The 18,809-nt window shown below is 38.5% G+C and overlaps 1 protein-coding gene across 1 annotated transcript in view; it reads right to left on the bottom strand.

Moving 5' to 3' along the window:
- Positions 1-16,354, bottom strand: part of LOC117432290 (MOB kinase activator 2-like) — an 85,222-nt gene extending 68,868 nt beyond the window's left edge. Inside the window, exon 1 of the mRNA XM_034053980.3 lies at positions 15,891-16,354. Coding sequence (XP_033909871.1) covers positions 15,891-15,907 — 17 coding nt within the window. The 5' untranslated portion in view covers positions 15,908-16,354. The remainder of the gene's footprint in view (positions 1-15,890) is intronic.
- Between the last annotated feature and the right edge of the window lie 2,455 nt (positions 16,355-18,809).

Here is an 18,809-nt window from a genome sequence, read left to right as displayed (position 1 = left end):
ATTACAGGAGTTTTTGAAAAATTTAATATTGGTCATATGGTTCCTGATGCAATGGCAACCGTGTTGTGTAATATCATATGTGCTTTTTTTATGTATTGCGTAACATTATTGCAGTCCAGTAGAAACGTAATAATTAGCAAACGTTTTCCATCAGCGTTTGCTGATCATTAAGTTTATACAAGACATTTTCTGCGTTCAAAGTTATGTAAGAATTAACAGAATTTAAATTTATTTTTTATTAAAATACTGAAACTAAGTATATTTACTACAAAGCCTCGACAGTGCTCTGAAGTACGATATTAACACATCTAGTGTGCAATGGATTGACTTTTTCGGATGTTGGATTCTAAATGACGGAACGGATCCAGTGTGCAAAGGCCTTTAATCACCAGACAGTAAAGTCAATTTTGTTTGCTCACTCATTGTATTTTGTATTGTACCTGGAATAACACTGTGAAGTTCAAACCATTATGACGTCAGAACTGTACTAAATCAACACGCAGTGTATTCACAGCACATCCGGGAGTGCCATGACAAACCCTGTTCTGTTTCAGGAGTGTCTTTGTATTCCAAGGTTGACAGCAGGCCAGGTAGAGCTCAAATCCTGCATCCTGAAGGTGATTTGCATGGAATCTGAGCAAAGGAAGCGCTGCGTTTAATCAGTTCAGCTCTCAGACACAGGGAACACCCCACACATACAGATCACTGGAATGGGGTAAAAAAAATGAAGACAAACATGCATTTTTATTAAACTCAGCCAATGATGAAGGCACTAGATGAAACGCCTGTTTACTTGAAATTTTTCAGATTTTTTATGTTTTAAAGTTATGGAAAAAACGAAAGATAGGGAGTGCTGGTCATCATGGAGGGAGATCTCATATTATGGATGTCAAAGAAAATTGCCACAATGTTGCAATTTTAACGATATAAAAAGTAAATAAATAAGCTTGCTTTTTTTTTTTTTTTTCTTAGAGAAATATTATATAAAAATCGATAGGATTTCTGTACTGTAGGATCAAAGCTCCACAATTTTGTGGGGATGACATTTACCCAATCACTTGTATTTGAAATAAGGTGTGCAATAAATTTTAAAACCTTTTCTTCAGCTGAAACACCCCAATACACAATGCCCCTTTATAAGGGTATCTTTTGACTCAGGATAATGCATTTTTAATTTGCAAGGTTGATTCGACCTTCTAATGGCCATTGCCCTTTGGCCTATTAAATACAATAAGAGGGCAGGAAGTGGAAAAAAACATTAGTCAGCTTCTCCATACGTGATGAGAGGCTCTGCCTTACAGCGTGAGACAAGAAAACCACACAGACACATCTCTCAGGTGCTGCGTGTGAATCCAGAGCTGTCCTTCACACACACACTACCACAATCTTAAACTGGGGCTGAATTGAATTCTCCTGCATTGAAAGCTATTTTATTTAGTACACCAATCTTATTGGTCATCTGACTGTTGTGTAGTTTTTATCAGCCAATTGTCCAAGAGTCTACACAGTATAGCAACTTACTTTAGACCAACAATACAACACCTACAAATAATCACATTTATCCAATTTAGGGAGCGCTTGTATCAAGCTCTACCAGCAATTAGATCATGAAAATAGATCACTGTGACTTTATTTACCCCTCTCAATGCCCAACAATGATAACCAAGCAGACAGTATAAATCCCAGTATTCATAATGATCACAGCTGCATGAATCGATTATTCGATTACTCAAATTGAGCTCTCCACACAGTAGCAATCAGGTGATGAGACGATGAGGTGAGGTTCAATAGGGTTGAGTTTATTTGGGTTTACCATTCCAATTGTAAAAACAGACATCTGCTTGAACTGCAGCTCTCCAAAGAGGCACAGAGAAGAAAAGCTGACAGTTTTGAGTGTGTGTGTGTGTGTGTGTGTGTGTGTGTGGTGGGTGGGGAGCACTCATCACAAATTCAAGCAGCTGTTTTAATTGGACTGGCACAACGGCCCGATCAAAACCATTCAGCTGAGTCTGCATAATTGTGTGATCGTTTTGTACAGCTCTACAGTTAAAGCAATACAAAAACAACACAGAGCTCAAGGTTTCAGAGATTCCACATTTCCACATTGACAGCCAGTGTCTTATACATCGCGTGTGTCTGTCTGCATACATGTGTTTTTAGGGCCCTTCATATAATGTAATTCAACTTCCAACATTCAGACTGCCCTATAGAAATAGTGGCAATAAATCCATCATATAATAAAAAACCCAATTTAAAATCCAGCGCTGAAGATTATTCCAGTTTCTTGCTGCAACATTTATCCACAGTATGTTGGTGCAAAACAGTACAGACTAAGACATGGAAATTAATAACTGAATGGAAATTAGATAAGTAGTATTTAAAACCTAGATGTCATTGTGAAAATGTTTGTAACATTGTTTCTTTGATTGTAAAATGTTTTGTGCACTACAAAGCTAAAAACATAGCTAGGTTGTTTTTGTTTTGTTTAAAGCACTGCTTTCAACACTACAGTATTGCCTCAAATTAATTATATTTACGCGCACTGCAATATTTAGATAGGAGACCAAACAGCAATTATTGTCTAGGAGTGGAGGGCATGGACTTTAGGTTTCAGAACAATTGCTAATTAGCTGGGAAACATTGTCTAATTGAACAGCTCTCAAACACTTAAATAAACAAAGACCAAAAGGGAGTTTAGCAGTCAGTGTACTGTATACATTTATGTATAAGCAGTTAACAAATTATGTTGTGTTCATTGAACTTGCTTCTCACTGTGTCACATGACATTCTGGAATGGGAAAAATCAACTAAATTACTAAAGAACTAAATTATTAAAAAGGTAATATTGGAGTGGATAGATCCAGTCATCTAATTGCAAACTCCATAAAGTACTGTATGGTAAGAGAATATTTAAAAATAAGAATTGCATTTTAAAATGACATGTGTAGTTGTTGCAATGAAAATTAGCTTATTTATCCCCACGAAAGTGTCTCATTAAAACTAAACCATGCTTTTATTTCTTATCAATTATAAACAGGTTTTGCATGTAGACGATCGTAACTCGCTGAAATCCCTAGTGATTTTCTGTACAGACATTTCTAGTGGACCAGCATTAATTTATCTGCCAATTTTAACAGCTTGCTGTACAGATAAATTTGACCATAAGCAGCATCCAATATTAATGAAGTTCAATTGCAATCTAGACTGATGATCTGTGAACCGGGGGGGAGGAGGGGGTCAAATATCACTGCTACAAAATCAGCTGCAGATGGCACCACCAGGGAAAAAAAAAAAAGATCAAATTCTCTAGAATGCGCGAAGATAGAGTTGAGGTGTTTCTACCATAGGATCTGCTGATGTAAAGCAGCTTTTCCTGGCACAAACTCACATTTTCCTGGCACAAAGTAGGGATGGCAATGAGACTTCCATTGCATTGTGGTATGATCCATTTTTGGTTTTACTACTTTACTGAGTTTAATAAGACAAACACAAGCTTGTTACCTATACACTGTGGCTAATTATCAAGCTTGTATTAAAACCTGGAATGGGTGAAACTGCTATGCAATGGGAGTCTTATTTCCATCCCCGACAAAGGCCTGTGCAGTTGTCCTTAGAGCCACAAAACTGCTGCAGAAATAAATAAATAAATAAATAAATAAATAAATAAATAAATAAAGTGGGTTACTACTTAAAACAGAGCACTACATGTCACTAGAGCAGATTACTCAAATCTCCAAATGCCATACAGGGCCTGTACTGCGCTCGTCCGTCGAATTCTGCAATTAGAACAGACGTAGAACCACTCGCTTCTAAAACAATCCCCACATCATTTTTGAAACAGAAAGCTGCAGTGTTCTGAAAATAATCAGTACCTGTGGTTTTGCTTAAATGTTACTGTTGGTTTTACGTGTGTCTTTCAGCTTTGTGAATGATAATATACTGCATCTCAGCATAAGGACATACAGTGAAACAGTACACACAATGTGTCCCTAAGAGCCTTGGTTAAGGAATATATGTACTAAGTTTCATCACAATGGGATTCTCAAGATATAGCTTAACGTGTGTGAGAACAGACATTCATTCCCAGCAGGGGACAATAAATAGTACATTCATCCTATATGAAGAACCAATCTGTCCTGAATCAATATTGTTCTGTACTCTCAGTTTTGTTTGTATTGTGTCCTTGTTCAAAGTGTGCTTCGGAGACGCAGGTGATCCTCAAAGGTCTGCTCTCACACAAAGTCATCTGCTGTTTTGCTGACTTTTGCCCAGACAATTAGCACTCTAACAGTCAGCTGGCTCCTGCTTGCTGTAATCATGCATCATAGACCCCAGTACTGTACAGTATAGTGTGTGCTTCTCCACAGGCAGTGAAAGTCACTTTCTCTCCAATGAATGAAACAGATTTTGATAAAAGGGTTTAGTTCATCCTCTTAAGAGTAGAGCTCCGGGCAATTAAACTTCCAAATAAGTTTCCCATCTAGAGTGAATTGATTTATTTTCTTTTTGAATTCCTCTTTCAGGTGTGGGATCAGTTTCAGGAACCTTGCTCTTCTGCAATAGCGCAAAGCCATAAGACAAGGATTCCATGCATACTCTAAAGGTGATGCTTGATTGCGTTGAAAATATGCATTTAGGTGTGGAGGTGTTTAAAAGCTGATGCTAGTCCAGATTTATGCCAGAAAGCAAGTCCAAGTTTATGACTGTTGATGTTATCACAAGGAACGACAGAGATGAATTACTTGGGTTCCTGCATTTTGAAAGTGCCATAATGGGGATGATAGGGACGATCGCAATATCTAGTGATCATGTGAGCTAGGCTGTACTTCATCTATTAACACTCACTCAATCAATGACACTAGTTTTTCTGTACTTGCAGTGCGAGTGAGAATTACTTCAATCCGGTAATATAACACATACTCAATAAATCAATCGAGAATGACCTCGAGAACATATTTCCAAATCGCTTCTATTTTATTTTTACATACCCTGGAGTAGGCAGATGTGATGTAACGGTTAACAATGAAAACGATTTAAAGTGTAGACAGTGTCACTCTCACTTAATACTACAAGGTTATTATAAAAGCTTTTGGGTTTATTTAACTTTCATCTACTGAGCTGATTTCACAGATTTCCTGACCCTGGCTATTGAGAAAAACAAGGGGGGAAAAAAGCTGGGATCCCAGTTAGTTATTTCTCTTCAAGGCAAGAGTGTCTCAGACTTGTGTAGCTCTGTTGCTCACAGAAGGGAATAAAAGAAAGATCAGTTGTATAGTTGAACGTGCTTGCATGGATGTAGGGCAGCACAGCAGAAAAAAGCCTGTAGGCTGATATTAATTACCATTTGCTTGAGTTGGAAATTTAAAAGCAGGGAGCAGGCTTCCATTTGCGTTCTGTTTTAGCGCTGCAAAAATTAATTTGTTTGGCCTTTACAACTAGTTAGACCTGTGTGTTTTAACGTGTGGGTTTGTCTTTATTTTTATTGCCTTTGCAACTGTTCAGGCCTGTGTTTTATAACGTAAGCTGTGTTCTATGTACTGTATACACATCGCTTTCAGATGTCTCATCACAAATGCACAGTTTTGCTTTAAAGGTCAACATTTGTTGTTATGGTTGTTACAAACAAATCAGAATCTAAACTGTACTCGTGTCTAATTTAATGATCTAAAACGGTAAAAATATCAAACTTCTTGCTCATCCTTTCACTTTAACTATGCCAGCCTGTGTCTGAACACAGTCTGAAACTATCCCAGATTTCATTTTGTAGCGCTGAATGTACAGTAACATAACAATTTAGATTTTAAGTTAACTGCTGCAATTTTCAGACTATTTTTCTGCCAATGAGAACTTGAGATTCCAGGTGCTTGCCTGGTCTAATACTCTCCTACAGTACATGGTTTAGAAAATCGTTTTTATTTGAAGGACGTTTTACAGTAGAATCCCACGCTGAACAGATGACTTTTGTTTGTGTTTTCTGTAAAATTCCATCAGCATAACACATCACATACAAATTAAAAAACACAATAATAACAAAACAATGAATAAATAATAATAATAATAATAATAATAATAATAATAATAATAATAATAATAATAATAATAATTTCTTCTGCTCATGAACTCAACATAGCTTACCTCTACACAGGTCTAAAAAAATGAGAATTTTAATCAAAACCGATGACCACTCTAGCAGTATAGGAAAGATTCTCTCCTCAAAACAGCAGGACAACTAATCTAATATTACACAGGATATCTATGCCAATTTCTATATTTTTTTTTCAGTAGAAGACGACACTGAAATTAGTTAACAAGTTACCCCTTAGTTAATAACCTCCTACTGCTGAAAGCTGGGATGTTGGCCAAATTTACAAAAGACTAAATGACAGTGGGTTAATAAATAACAAAGGGATGTAGCCTATGAGTAAAACAATGAAATATTACCATATTTCTCAACACATATTAAAAACTACAGGTCAGTGTGGGTAGAAAATCCGGAACCGGGTACCCACTGTGAAAAATACCCAGGTACCCAGATACCACACATATTAATGTTTTAAGTGCATGATACATATTTAAACACTATATAGTACACATACATTTAGTCCCTTCAGATCTATAGACTTGTGTAACCTTTTTACAGTACTGGAAACATCAAAATAACAACAACAACAATAATAATATACGTTTAAATACAGTTGTTAATGTTAAATGTGTTCATGCTGTGGGATTCTTTGTGACATATATTGGTCATATTCCGCTGTTGTTGTTGTTGTTAACATGTCTGTTATGTTCAGGTTTAAAACTAATGCAGTAGTACAGCACCGCTATTACGTTATGGACTGTGGCAATAGCTACTGTAAACTGAGCCAGCTGGGTTTTGACAGCAGTCGCAAAACTGTTAGAGGGACATGTGCGTCTGTTTGGTTGTAACAATAAAGTGCTAAATGCAAAGCTTGTTTTAACGTTGTCTTTATTACGCCGGCCGGAGACCCGCGCTTACAACTGTATTGTCATATTTTCTACATTTTCTTTAAATTCTCTAAATCAATAAATCGATACCCAGGTAGAGTCGGGTAATTTATAACCCGACGGGTACCCGGGTTTTCAGGTCACCGTGCCGACCTCTACACTAAACACTGTTCAATGCAAAAACAGTGGCTTAAGAATTTGCTGTACTGAATGTGGCCATTTCTCTTATTTGGAAACCTCAGTGTTAGACTATGTAGCCCAGCTGGCCATTGGCAGAGGATTAAACCTTCTACTCCTCATCAGTAACTTTGAGAAGCATGAGTAAGCAACTTCAAGCCTGCTGGCGTGAATTAATGATGTGGCCTGCTTCTGCTTTGCCAAAGGGGTCAGCGGCCCGGTAAATGCAGCTGGCTCTGTATTTATCCTGCTGTGGTGAAACAACTCTCCAGTCTGCACAGAACCTCTTCCAAGCTGCAGAGTGAATGCAGAGAGTGAGACACAGACACTTCCCACTGTGACTCTGCAAAAGCAACACCTCTTATTAACTGAGGGCTTTCAAAGTTTACACATTATAAAAGTTGACTTGGTATCTATCTATCTATCTATCAGGATTGAAATAACAATAACAATTATTGGGATTTTACTGATAATTTGTTATTGTGTTGATATTTCACTGTAGATAATTATATTGTTTCTGACAGTCATTAAAAGCGCCACTGTATCAACACCACTGCTATTGAGATGTTTTGTCCCTCTCTCTTCCTGGGGACAAGCGAAGCGATTTGTCCATAAAGAGATGCTATGTGCATTTGAGAATTACTTTAATTCATTGGTATGTCTTAAATTTTATAAAGCCGACAAACATAAAAATCAGAACAAGACTGTGTGAGAGTGGAAGAATTAGTAACTAAGGGGAAAGTTGAATTGAACGGTACATTAAACATGATTTGATATTGTAAATTAATCACAATTCACGATAATCTGAAAGAGAAACTACATAGTGCTCAGTAAAACAAAAATACATGCACACACATACAGTACAGTAACTGGGATGTTGATAAATTAACCTTAGACTGGCAATATTTGTGCACTGCTTTGCTCCATTTCCAAAACCTTAAACGACATGAAAGAATGTATACTATACAGGTTATGAACTTTGTATACCCGTCTTGTGTCATGATGTGAGCTAGTACATAAGGGAATATAAAACTTCAACACATAATAAAAGTACTTAGTGCTGTTTCTAAAAATGATACATTAAACAACGAAAGCAGTCAAACCAGACTGGCATGATAACTTTTGTCAGCCTGCTAAAGCATATTCTTAATACGAGGCATTTAAAATGTTCCTATCAGTTTTGTGAAAAATAACAAGCCTTCATGCCTACTATTCTGATTTCACACAGTAAGTCAAATATGTACAGTAGATTACTAAAGACAAGGTATTAAAAAAAGCTTTGAAAAAAATAAAGGTTAACTCCAAAATGATAAAGAAATAGTACAAAAAAAATCTAAATAAATACCAACGCTAAAAAGGGAAGGGTATGAAAATTGACTTTGAGCTTCTGGGGGTACGCCTTTAAAACCCTGTAATTACAGTATAACTGCAACTTAACACGAAGAGCCTAACCTGACACAATGTCATGCACAATCTGCACATGTTAGTGATAGCAAACAGGTTACTGAAACGATGTAAGATACACTAACCCCTGGCTAGATAGTTATGGAGTTGTCTGGTGGAGTTGTCTATGTAAGGTTATGTTAAATAAAAGACACTGAATCGGATATTACAACTACTGTAGCACCAGACCTAACAGCTAGCACAGTAAAGAAAGCCTATGCCAAGCCTTTACTGTACTTTAGCACCTACAGTATGGTACCATTCCCAAGAGGTTGAAGCCTGACAGGCTTTTTGTGCTATTGGGATTACTAGAACAAGCAGTACCATACTTGCTCTCCTAGGATATAGGCAAGTTCTACGGCCAAACATTCAGTACTGTAGTTCCATCAAAACCAGCAGTCCTCAACCTGAATCCTTTAAATTGGTTAGTCATGAATGCGAAGTCAATTAATTGGTAAATATAGTAAGCCAAAAGTCAGCCTAAATTAGATTCTGATCCAGAGTGCTAACAAGTTCCATCACAAGTGGATAGTGGATTTTCTTCTGACAAGCTGCCTCTTTTTACAGAAAACTCTTTCTCATATTTGCACAGTACAATCTCTCAACAACCTATGATAACTATTCATTTTAAAACACACATCCACTGAGAAACAGCTATCCTGTCACAGAGAATAATGTTCTGACCCCCTACTGTGAGCACGGCTGGATCCCAGTGCTGCTGCAGTTCAAAGCCTCTGTGTAAAACACTCTCAGAACAGCAGGCAGAGGGACAGCAGTCTGCATTAAAGTGGAGTGTGAGAAAGGAATGGGATGAGTACAGTGGGTGTTGGAATTTTTTTTTTTTTTTTTTTATAAAGCAGGCTAAAGCGATGTGGGCTGATGTCAGGGCTGCTGTTTTATTCCTCCAAGCTGGGACTCAAAGACTGGGCCCCTGTTGCTGGTTGAAGCATTGCTGCAATGTACAGCATCACGGCACTGTCCTGATCGCATGGATTTAGAGAAGCCTACTGCCACAGCGCAATATAACACCAGCTAATCCAATTACAGAACCCTCCTCTTCCCTACAAGGACAAGTCACTGCGCTGCCCCGGGCCTCTCGACAGGCTCTTACTGTTACTGTACCATACAGGCCTTGGCACAACTCATCTGTCCCAATGCCACTCACACAGCGTTTCAAGATGGATTTCTGGTGCAGCCAATGGGCTAAACTATGCCCAATCAGCACCAAAGCTAAGTTTCTGCTATGACCAATCTGAAATGATCCCATATTAAACCTACTTATGTCTAGAAGGTATATCAAGGTTTTTCCCCACAGTGGTGCTCAATGTTGCCTCAAACAAAGTACCTGAAAAACAACCGCCATCTCCAGCACACACTTGGTCTCTCTTACCTGTGCTCTGTGATATATATATATATATATATATATAAAAAAAAGGTGCTTCTCTGTGCCACAAGTCAATTTCCAAGTGCATACCCCCTATTTAAAATCAGATACAAAAATGTACAATACTGCAATGTTGCATCAAAAAATTAACTACTGTATACTACAGTTTGTAAAGCAAAACACCAGTGGAGAACATGAGGTTTCTTTAAATCTTTTTTCTAGTATCATGGAATAGGACACATGGTGCTCACCCTTAATCCTTAAACATTGTTTAAACTAGATTGCACATTTCTGATTAGAGAGATACTGTAGGTTACTACAGTACACAGGAACTTCGACATGCATGTTTGGCTGTTGCTTCCATTAGGGTTAAATTTACCTTTTTCTGTTGCGGTGGGTTTTTCAGAACTGTCTCTGCTCTGCTCCAATGAAAAAGATTGAAGCACAAAGTCCCACCGTAGCCAGCCAAGCAATGTTTTACCTGTATCAAAAACATTCCAGTATCTTAGTGTAACTGGGGCAGTTTACACAGAAAAAGTTTGTCACGTATCCACTATTTGTGATCAACAACGCTCATAGACTTACTATATGTCTATTTTACTTATGAACTGATTCTATATTTGCAGCCATCTTGCAGATAAAAAAGCAAGCCTGTCAAGCAATGAGCAAAATCAAATCTAAACTGCTCTGCTCAAGACAGTGTTAACTGCTCAACGGCAAGCCCTGCCATTAAACAGCAGCACTGCATATCACTCACATGTACAGGCATTACCAAATGGCCTGGGGTGGTAATATTAGATTTCTCATCACCACTGACTAAACACAATTTTTTAAATCCTAAAATTCAATCTGATATATAAAACAGAAAACAGAAAAATAAACCTGAAAAGGAGAACCCCCATTTGCAAAAATACTATCAGTGTTGGTTTTTAACTGGTGCAGCAAACTCAAAACTTGTAGCCTCAAGGGTCAAGTTACCTTCTGGTAATGGAGTTCAAAGCAGTGTAAACTACTGGTTAAGATATACTTTGCACACGGTATGCATCTCTCCCTGGCAAATCATTTAACAATCTATTAATAGATCCTCCAGTTGTCCCACGTTTAAACAAGACATATTTTGGCAGCAAACAGTATGCTTGGACTGGAGGGCCACCTTGGACTCCATCCAGTATTCGGCAGGTTGGGAGGTATTTTTATCAGAATCACAGGATCAGAAAATGGCTCAGTCAGAATACGGTTCTCTTCTATCCATACAGAGCATGCTGTAAGTTTTCAAGTGCTCACAGATACAATATCTTTATGGATCAGGGAACTTGCAATGGATTGGTCTGGTATGAAACTGGTATAAAATGATATTTCCATAAAGGCAAAACAATAAAGGCAAACCATTGTGTGCATTTACAAAGCTTGTTATGCCTGTAAGCAGCTCGTCTGTTTATAACAGATTTGTGCTTTCTTCTAAACTATTCATGTGGGTGTTCCAAAGTGTATTTATCTTTCACATGTCAATATCTTTCAAGTTTTGAAGATATGCTGCACTTGATTCAGTCCATGGTGTTGAGTTGCAGAAATCCTCTCCTAATACTCTACTTGTGCTTTCTATTGTATAGTTTTGTTTTCTCTTGTGCCTCTTTTCATTTTATCAAACGATACCAATCATGTTCTTACACAAGTTCAACAGCACTCACATACTGTACCTCCTCTGTAGGCTTTAATAAAAATCATGGGTTTCATTTTCATGTGTTGTCCACAGTGGTTTTAATGAGAAGTCCCTGGTTTCGATAGCCAAGTACTCCTTTTCTGAATCCCCGATTAGTATGTATTTTTTTTTTTTTACTTGTATGGTGAACATGTGGCTTTTCAGTGACAGGCACAAACAAATACGGTAGCGCTGCAGTCTCATTTGAATTTGGCTGAGGTCAAGCCATTGAATTATTCCTTTGACTCTAAAAACAAATTAGTCAATGCATTTGGTATGAATTCCCCAAGAATGGTTTGATGATACTAAAACATAAAAAAGACACTTAGAGAGTATGTTTTACTATCATTGTTGCAGACTGTAACCAGTTGAAAGGATCGACTCCCATTTAGGATTATTCTGGGAGAAACACAGTTTGTCTGAATTTCTGAATACTGTATTCAGCCTTTGGCTCCTTTGTTGAATGGAGTGTTGCACTGTGTACATTCCAATTATTTTTCTATTATCTTTCCAATTACTGATTATCTTTGAATACAGTACAGTATGCACTATCAGCTGTGGGACTCTGACCAAGGGAGCACATGGTGCTTGCAGTTAAAACCTATCGGCACAAAACCAACTTCAGTTTGTTCCAGCCAAGACACAGACACAAGACGTATAGAAAGCTGTTTGTTGGACCAGCTGGACTAACTTGAAAAGCTATCTTTGTCCTTCTGAAATCTCTAGGGGCTTGTGTTTAAATCCCAGCACTTGAATTTAAGAAGATGCAGGGAGTTTGTAAATTTAAGAGCCAATTGTTGTTAAATTGAATTTCCAAAGCCTAACTGTTTTCTCCACAGTATTTTTATTCAAGGTACTAAAAATTAGAAACACCAGCCACATAAGTGTCAATATGTGGTAGGGCCCTCTATAGACAGCCAAGACGGCAGCAATTTGATGCGACGAGTATGCAAGTCTGAGATAGTTCTGAAGGGCCAGCTGTCCATTTCTCAAGGATTTCAATCTTTAATTCATTCAGGGACATTTGGGGTGGAAACTGGCAACAAAATCACTTAATCATCAGTAAATGTGCAGTCCTAGATACAGATGCACCTGCCAAATGAGTGCCAGCTCAATATATCAGCCTTTTATCAGATCTGCTGCCTTCCCCAATAAAAAACGGACTTGCAACAGGGAGATTAAGCTTTTATGTATTACACAACACATGACATAAAGGGGGGGGGGAGTATATCCAAATATCATTTTAAGTCACCGCTAGCACGGCTCAGTGTCATGCTTGTACAGCCAGTAACCCAACACTCTTTCCAGACCGCACAGGAATAGAAACTTCTCAAAACAATCCACTTAATTGATTAGATAACTACAGTCAGCTAGTCCACCTAGTGAAGAGACAGTGGCGGAACACCAAGCCTTTTTTGGAGATTGTTTTATAGACATTACAGGCCCTACACCTGCATACAGTTAATCATTAAAACGTGTTTGTTCCAACATGGCGAGTTAAAAAAAAAAAAAGAAAAAAAAAAAGACATTGATAAGCGTTACAAGGCTTAAAATGTTATTTAAAATTGCTAAATAACATACCCATTTTCTGGTACCCCAATGACCTCTACAGCAACATCTACTGTAACTCTAAGACATTTTCAGCTGCTGTCCGGAAAGTCTTGATGAATCCTCATTTAAAAGGATAGCTTCAAATGCATTTTATGTTGTGTTTTTAGGTTGCTTCAGTATACAATAGTTTTCTTAAATGAATCTCTACCTTAAACAATAATTTGGACGTTACAAGCAGTGAAACCAAGAGCATTTTGAGACTCTCAAGAAGAGTGGGGTTTAGTTGACAAACTGCATCTCCAATTTCTGACTTGATACTGGGCAGCTCGACTTAACTGAACAGGGACTGTCGGTGCTACTAGTCATCTAGTTCACATACAGCACCTCAGTCTATCGTACAATCACAATGAAGATTTAAAGAAGGTATTGGTACAAACTATATTAAAAGTGCCTTTTAAATTATATGTGATTGCTACAGTAGCAGTGGCAGTATTGCTGTGTTCTCAGCATCTATTCATAGGGACTGCTGAAAATACGTAGTCAAAGGTGTTCCGTTTCACTCCCCAGCTGATTCAATTAATAACAACAAAGGAACTCAAATTATGTTTTACATCTTATCCAAACCAAGGTCCTACTGTAAGCAACTCGGCAGTAGCAGTTGTGATGCATAGTTCACCCCTAAGTCTCTATGCATAAAAGCCTAAATGACTAAATAAATAAATAAATACAATTATTATTGTTGGTTGTACACACGGTGTTCGATAAACCCTTAAAATACTCTTGAGGTGTCAATCATTCAAGGTTCCCCCAAATAAAGTGTATGATTTATACTTTTTGTTTTTCTGGGGGGGCTGAGGAGGATAAATGTGCTGCATACAAACTACTTAGTTGCCTAACCAAATAGAGTACTGTGGAAAAGCTCTTCAACAGTGAAAAATAAATCTGTTATGAGGTGCCCTGTAGCTTATTAAAAGCCAAGTCAACCATTCAAGCATATCATTCTCAATTTCAGACCTGATGAGGTAAGCATACAGTGCCACAATACTGTAGCTTCTGCACAGTAGCTTGACAACTAGAACAATATGAATGCACAGGCCCAGTAATGGATCACTGTGACTATGCAACACCCAACTTAACCTTTTTAAGTAAGAATTATCCACAGTTCCACCCAGGCTTTGCATTTTTGCTCTTTATACAGTTTTGAATGTTGTACTTGACAAGCAATGTGTATGCAAAAGATTTTATCCCACTTTTATTTCCTTAGCAGCAAGGTAAATAAAACCATATAAACTTTCCTATCTATCAAGTAGGTTTATTGATAATAACTTATTTTATTGCCAGATTTTTTGCTTTCTAGGTAAAAAAAATAAGCTACTGCATTAAACTGGCATTAACTAATTTCAGGTAGAGAAGCCTAACATGTTTGTAGGTATTGTTAACACTCTCCATTAGGTTTAGATGCAAGCACTAGCCCTGAACAATATACTGTCAGTTGTCTCTGTGGACTGTTAACATTATTAATTCATAACCTGTTGGCAGCAGACAGCTTTCAGCTTGCTTTGAGTTTGTCTGGCGTTTAGTGCAGGGACTGAAAACTTTCTGTGTTACTTAATTCTGCTAGCCCCACCCAATATGCATAGCCTATAGACAGAGACAGTAGGTGGGGCTGAGAGAGTTTAAAGGTCAAATTTTCACATGATATGAATGGCAGGAAGAAAGCTGTTGGTCCCACCATTGAGGAATCTCCAGATAAGCTCAGAGCAAGGTAAAGGCAGATTTAGAGAAATCAGAATAACTCCTTGGAGCAACAAAACCCATTGCACACAAATTTATGAAACCTTGAATTGAGCGCAGGGCTAGTGCTAGTGTCTAACCCTGCGAGTCACAATAGGCTAAATACAAATGCATTTCTACTGTGAAATTTAAATAATAAAAAAAGGAACTTGCGTTTTAGTAACTTGACAAATGCTAAGATGCTAGGGTGGAGTTTTAGCATGGTACACAACCGCCAGTGGCTGATTGAATTGAACTAACATGCTCAGCAAATGTGAAAGTGCACTATATACCTTAAGACATCTGTACAGTAAGTTCAAAATGAAAAGCACTTCAAAATCGCGTTGGCTATCATCCAATGCTGTAAGAACAGCACAAGAAAACTTTAGTGGCAACACACAGGCCTAAAATAAAAATTACAGTTAAAGGAAATCCCCATCCCCTGAGAAACAAATTCATGTTTCGCAAAAAGGCCAGCTTTCACTGAGTCTGGCGTGTGCATGCATTTATTTTCTGACAGCTATAACTGTAGCCGGTGGACAGTGAGTAACACACACAGCACCGGGCCTGCTCCGGTCCAGGCATTACGGTGCCACGAGAAAAGTGCACCAACAAACACATCCCTAAAGTACAGCAGGACAGTCCCGTTATCCAGTCTTGTGTCATACAGGAATGGTATGCAATGTTGCTTTTTTAAACCTGAACAAAATGAAAAACACGAACCTAACTAACTGTCTGTGCATGCAACAAGCCATGTGAGCTAGTAGATACACATAGAAAAGCAACTACTGTTTTCTGGCTGTGTTTGAACCACGAACCCGTATCAGCCGTGCACTCTTCTTCGTATGCTTGACAATTTGCCAAAAGACGTGTGTTTCAAATGCAAGCACTTACCCCATAAGCCAATCCATCGTTGTTTAAGGATAAATCCACAAAAAAGCTGGAGGCTTCCTCCTGCTTTATCCGGATCTCCTTATACTCTCTCTGTGTGTCGGGTCTCTCTTCCAAAGCCTCTTTATTTTGCGCTCGTTATTTTGAGGCTTTGCCCTCTAAATAACAACAGGAGCATCAACCGTGACAGCAGGACCAGGGCTGCTCTCGAGGCTGGCACTGGGAAGAGGGCTGCATTTAGAGGTTAAGAAGACAGGGGAAAGCAAGTGCTGCGGTGTGCCCTTTATTATATATTATCCGTGGTCCGCTGGAAGGTCGTGGCTCGCTTTCAGCAGGGTTCGGAGCAAGCGTGAATAAGTCCAGGAATGCCGCTCGTCTTTTCTCAGACGTGAACCCTTGTCTCGATATTGGAGCTACTACACTGCTACTGCGATCTGTAGCTACCACATACAAGAAATCCGGAAGTAAACACAGATCCGCCCCCGGCCCCCTCCCTCCCTGCCCAGTATGATTTCCGTCTCAAACCGGAACGACCTTAGCGCAACCTTACTATGGTAAATGTAGTCTTCAGTAATAAACACTACTACTGTATACATTAGTAGCTTACATCAGTTCGTTTTGAATTTAAATAATTAGACTTTTTTGGACACTACTAACGGTATGCATATAGTAGAAATGCACAGGGCCTTGATTATGGGGCCTACAGAATTGGAGTTGTTCCATACAAATAGAAACACATGCCATGTGTAGCACACACTTCTGTGTAAATGAGCCAAATTCCAGGCCAGGTTAACTGAACACCTCAGAAGATAGTGTGGAACACAAAGCCAGACAAGCCCCCACTGAGCACCAAGCATCGCAGTCTAATTAAGAGCTAGTGTAACTAAGCCATTAATAATGTCTCAGGTTTTTAAGATGTTCGGAGACATTCCTGCTGTTTTTACAGCTGCACCTCCAATATTTGCATCTCAAATTATTAAGGAAGCTGTTGGTTACACAACATATTGAGAAATTCACTGCTAGGCAAGTTCCATTACTAACCCCTTCAAGTGGAATATCAACAGTCATGATTTATATGAATTTGACCCAATGTCCCATTCATAACGCCTACATAATGATGCTTTTATCCAAAGCGACTTACAGAGGCTGCTGCTGCAAAGTCACTAGATAAATTATCTGCAATATACATAATCCTTTCTTATCACTTTGCAAGCCGACATAACATTAAGTGCATGTGTAACAGGGCGGAGGTCGGGCTACCCAGCATAGCGCAAGCATGGTTCTTAACCACACTGGCTCGTCTGCATTCGTGGTTTTAAAGCTTTAAATTAACTTCATCTCATCTCACCACCCGGGGACAGACTCTGTAACAGCAATGCATCACACAGCACTACCCGTTACACAGTATTTATAACATTAGTTTAAATTAGCATTATTTAACAGATCCCAAAAATAGTTTATACAGCTACACCGGTACCACATAGTAAATAGCAGTACCACAATGTTATGTTTTTATTCTTATATGCATGTTATGTGGAAAATGCATTATTAGGCTCATATTAAATATAAGCTGCTAATCTGAGTTTAATGTTTGCAAATGTAGTGCTCATAAAAGGCAACAATCTGGTGTGCACATCAAAACCGACCTGCACATCTCAGTGGCTGTTAGCTGTGCCAAATTGTAGGGGTTTCTTTGAGATGTTGACTGGAAACTCATTCCACTGGTACAGCCAGATTCCAACCCAGGGCTCCAGAGGTGAAAGGCATGAGACATGGTGCCGGATCAAATAATAAAGTATCTAGCCTAATAGAGGGCCTTTGGACTTTACTCATAAGCTCCTGTGTATACTGTGAAGTCAATAAGTGACATCTAGTTTAAGGTAAACATTTCTCGATTTTTTTTCTTAGTATTGCATCCTTAAAAGAATGTATTCCACAAAGATGTTCTCGTTTACAAGGGCGGTAGAGGCGGATTTATAAATATATAAATTGTCCATAGGTGGCATTGTTGAGGCCCATACAGTATATGCATATCACATGGCTAATTATCTTAGGTCTAAAGCTGTGTGTCACAGCTCATTTATATAGTAGCATATCAATCAGTGAGTTAATTGCCTATGTGATATAAGCTTCAGCACCATTCTTTTATTACACCATTGTATTCCACATGACCTTACTTCAGCACTCTGTGTCGACCAAAGCCACAGAATGATAGACCCCAAGCGAAACAGCACTCCCTGTGGGATTTTAACAAAAGTCATTCAATAATTGAATCTTTTTCAAAATGTTATTTGATGGGGCCCCCCAGGCAAGCATGAGTAACAGCATACGTACTGTTGCCACTACACTCACTGGCATCTATTAATAACACTTAATAACACTGCAACACAGTCATGCTGAAGAAAGTTAAGAATAGCATCTAATAAGAGAATGTGTTCTCTCAGCAAACCTCCCTCTCCCTCTCTCTCTCTCTCTCTCTCTCTCTCTCTCTCTCTCTCTATCTCTCTCTCTCTCTCCAGCAGCACCCTTTACTTGAAAATTGTACTTGAAAAGTTTGAAATAGTTATAAAATGAGCTAAAGTACTGACATCACAGAAGTATAGGTGGGTCTGGTACATACCTGCACAGGAGATCTCCATAAACATCAGTTGCTACAGGAATTCAGTTGGCAGTTGTACATAACAACTCACTGCATTGGAGCATTAATGAACCTTGTGTTTCCATTGCTCCTTACTATAGAACCAATGCATTGCCATTGTCTGCATTGCCATCAAAGGTGATTTGGTAGGGTAAGACCCGTGCTGTAGGAGAGGCGTCCATTGGGTGAGACCGAACCAACTGTGTTTTCTTTAGAGAAACAGTTGGGAACACAACAGTGAAAGATGGTGAGTGACTGCCATCTTGTGGCGAATTAAAGAAACT

This window comes from Acipenser ruthenus, chromosome 27 (assembly GCF_902713425.1).
Source record: "Acipenser ruthenus chromosome 27, fAciRut3.2 maternal haplotype, whole genome shotgun sequence".
Lineage (NCBI taxonomy): Eukaryota > Metazoa > Chordata > Actinopteri > Acipenseriformes > Acipenseridae > Acipenser > Acipenser ruthenus.
This window is presented reverse-complemented; position numbering and strand designations above follow the sequence as displayed.